Source organism: Chiloscyllium plagiosum, chromosome 1 (genome assembly GCF_004010195.1).
Source record: "Chiloscyllium plagiosum isolate BGI_BamShark_2017 chromosome 1, ASM401019v2, whole genome shotgun sequence".
Taxonomy (NCBI): Eukaryota; Metazoa; Chordata; class Chondrichthyes; order Orectolobiformes; family Hemiscylliidae; genus Chiloscyllium; species Chiloscyllium plagiosum.
The window spans coordinates 74,438,858-74,440,342 of NC_057710.1; the positions used below are offsets into that span (position 1 = coordinate 74,438,858).

The 1,485-nt window shown below is 43.4% G+C and overlaps 1 protein-coding gene across 1 annotated transcript in view; it reads left to right on the plus strand.

Annotated features, from left to right (window-relative positions):
• Window positions 1-831: 831 nt before the first annotated feature.
• The window catches only part of kif2a (kinesin family member 2A), a 93,044-nt gene continuing 92,390 nt past the window's right edge, over window positions 832-1,485 (plus strand). Inside the window, exon 1 of the mRNA XM_043700426.1 lies at window positions 832-943. Within this exon, the coding sequence (XP_043556361.1) occupies window positions 832-943 (112 nt within the window). The remainder of the gene's footprint in view (window positions 944-1,485) is intronic.

A 1,485-nucleotide genomic window follows, 5' to 3' on the forward strand; every position in this document is an offset into this window, starting at 1 on the left:
CACGACTGGGACAACCCAAACAGAGACACGCATGAGAATTCCTAGAAGTATGGCATTCCAACCAGAATTCTATCAACAAACACGGCGAGTTTGACCCATCTACCACCTCCTGAGAAAAAGAACAGCAAATGATATCACCACAGAAAATGACATCAATCACCCAAAGGAACCCAAACATATAAACAGAAAGCAGGAATTATCAGCAGTGCTTTGCCCGGAGGCCCACTGAAAATATTACCCAATAGTGTGACAAAACATCTGGAAATGAACCTTCCAGCTCAGCGAGCAAACTTACATCCTGATAACTGTCTCCCCAGTCAGCTGAATCAACTACCTTATTAACCTTCTCACTAGACTACTGGATTATAAACTTTTAAAGTGGAGAAAGGAAGAAAGATTTACCAGTTGAATTTCCACATTCCACCAAGTTCCTCATACTTAGTAAAGGTTATTAAAATTTCCATAACAAGTAAAAAGACAAAGTATGAAGTTGAAAAAAAAAAATCACAAAACCAGGTTGTAGTCCAACAGGTATATTTGGAAGTACAAGCTTTCGGAGCGCTGCTCCTTCGTCAGGTAGCTAGTCTGGCAGGATCACAGGGCACAGAATTTATAGTAAAAGATCAAAGTGTCATACAACCGATTGTTAACTTTATCCATCCCAGTCCAACACCGGCACCTTCACTTTAAAGACAGAGTATGGAAAGAGTCAGGATTCTAACTTCGGGCAAAGTAGGGGACAATCAGAGGACTGAAGGCTTTTTACTTAACTACACACAGTACACAAAACAAATTAAATGAGCTTGGAGAACAGACAAAGTGGCAGGTACGATGTTCCTGGTATCCCACAGACGTGGCTGCAAGGGAACTAGCCTGGGAACTAAATATGCAAGGATGCACGCCCTACTTAAAGGGCAGTCAATGGGATGGGATGATCTTGTTAGTAAGAAATTAAAGCAATAGCAAGGAGTGGTATACCACCGGAAGGTGTAGAATCTGTGGGTAGAGTTGAAGAACCGCAAAGAGAAAAGTAGACCATGATAGGAGTTGCATCAGTATTAGTTGCATCAGTGGGCGGCACAGTGGTTAGCACTGCTGCCTCACAGCCAGAGACCCGGGTTCAATTTCCACCTCAGGCGACTGACTGTGCAAACTCCACACATTCTCCCCATGTCTGCGTGGGTTTCCTCCCACAGTCCAAAGATGTGCAGGTTAGGTGAATTGGCCATGTTAAATTGCCTGTAGTGTTAGGGGCAGGGGTAAATGTAGGGGAATGGGTCTGGATGGACTGCGCTTCGGTGGGTTGGTGTGGACTTGTTGGGCCGAAGGGCCTGTTTCCACACTAAGTAATCTAACCAGAATTTGGAGGAGAAAATAAATCAAAAAGATAGAAAAGGCATGTAACAAAGGCTAATCATGGAGGACATCAATATGCATGTGAACTTGGAAAATCAGGTTAGCAGCAGATCGCAAGGAAAAGAATTT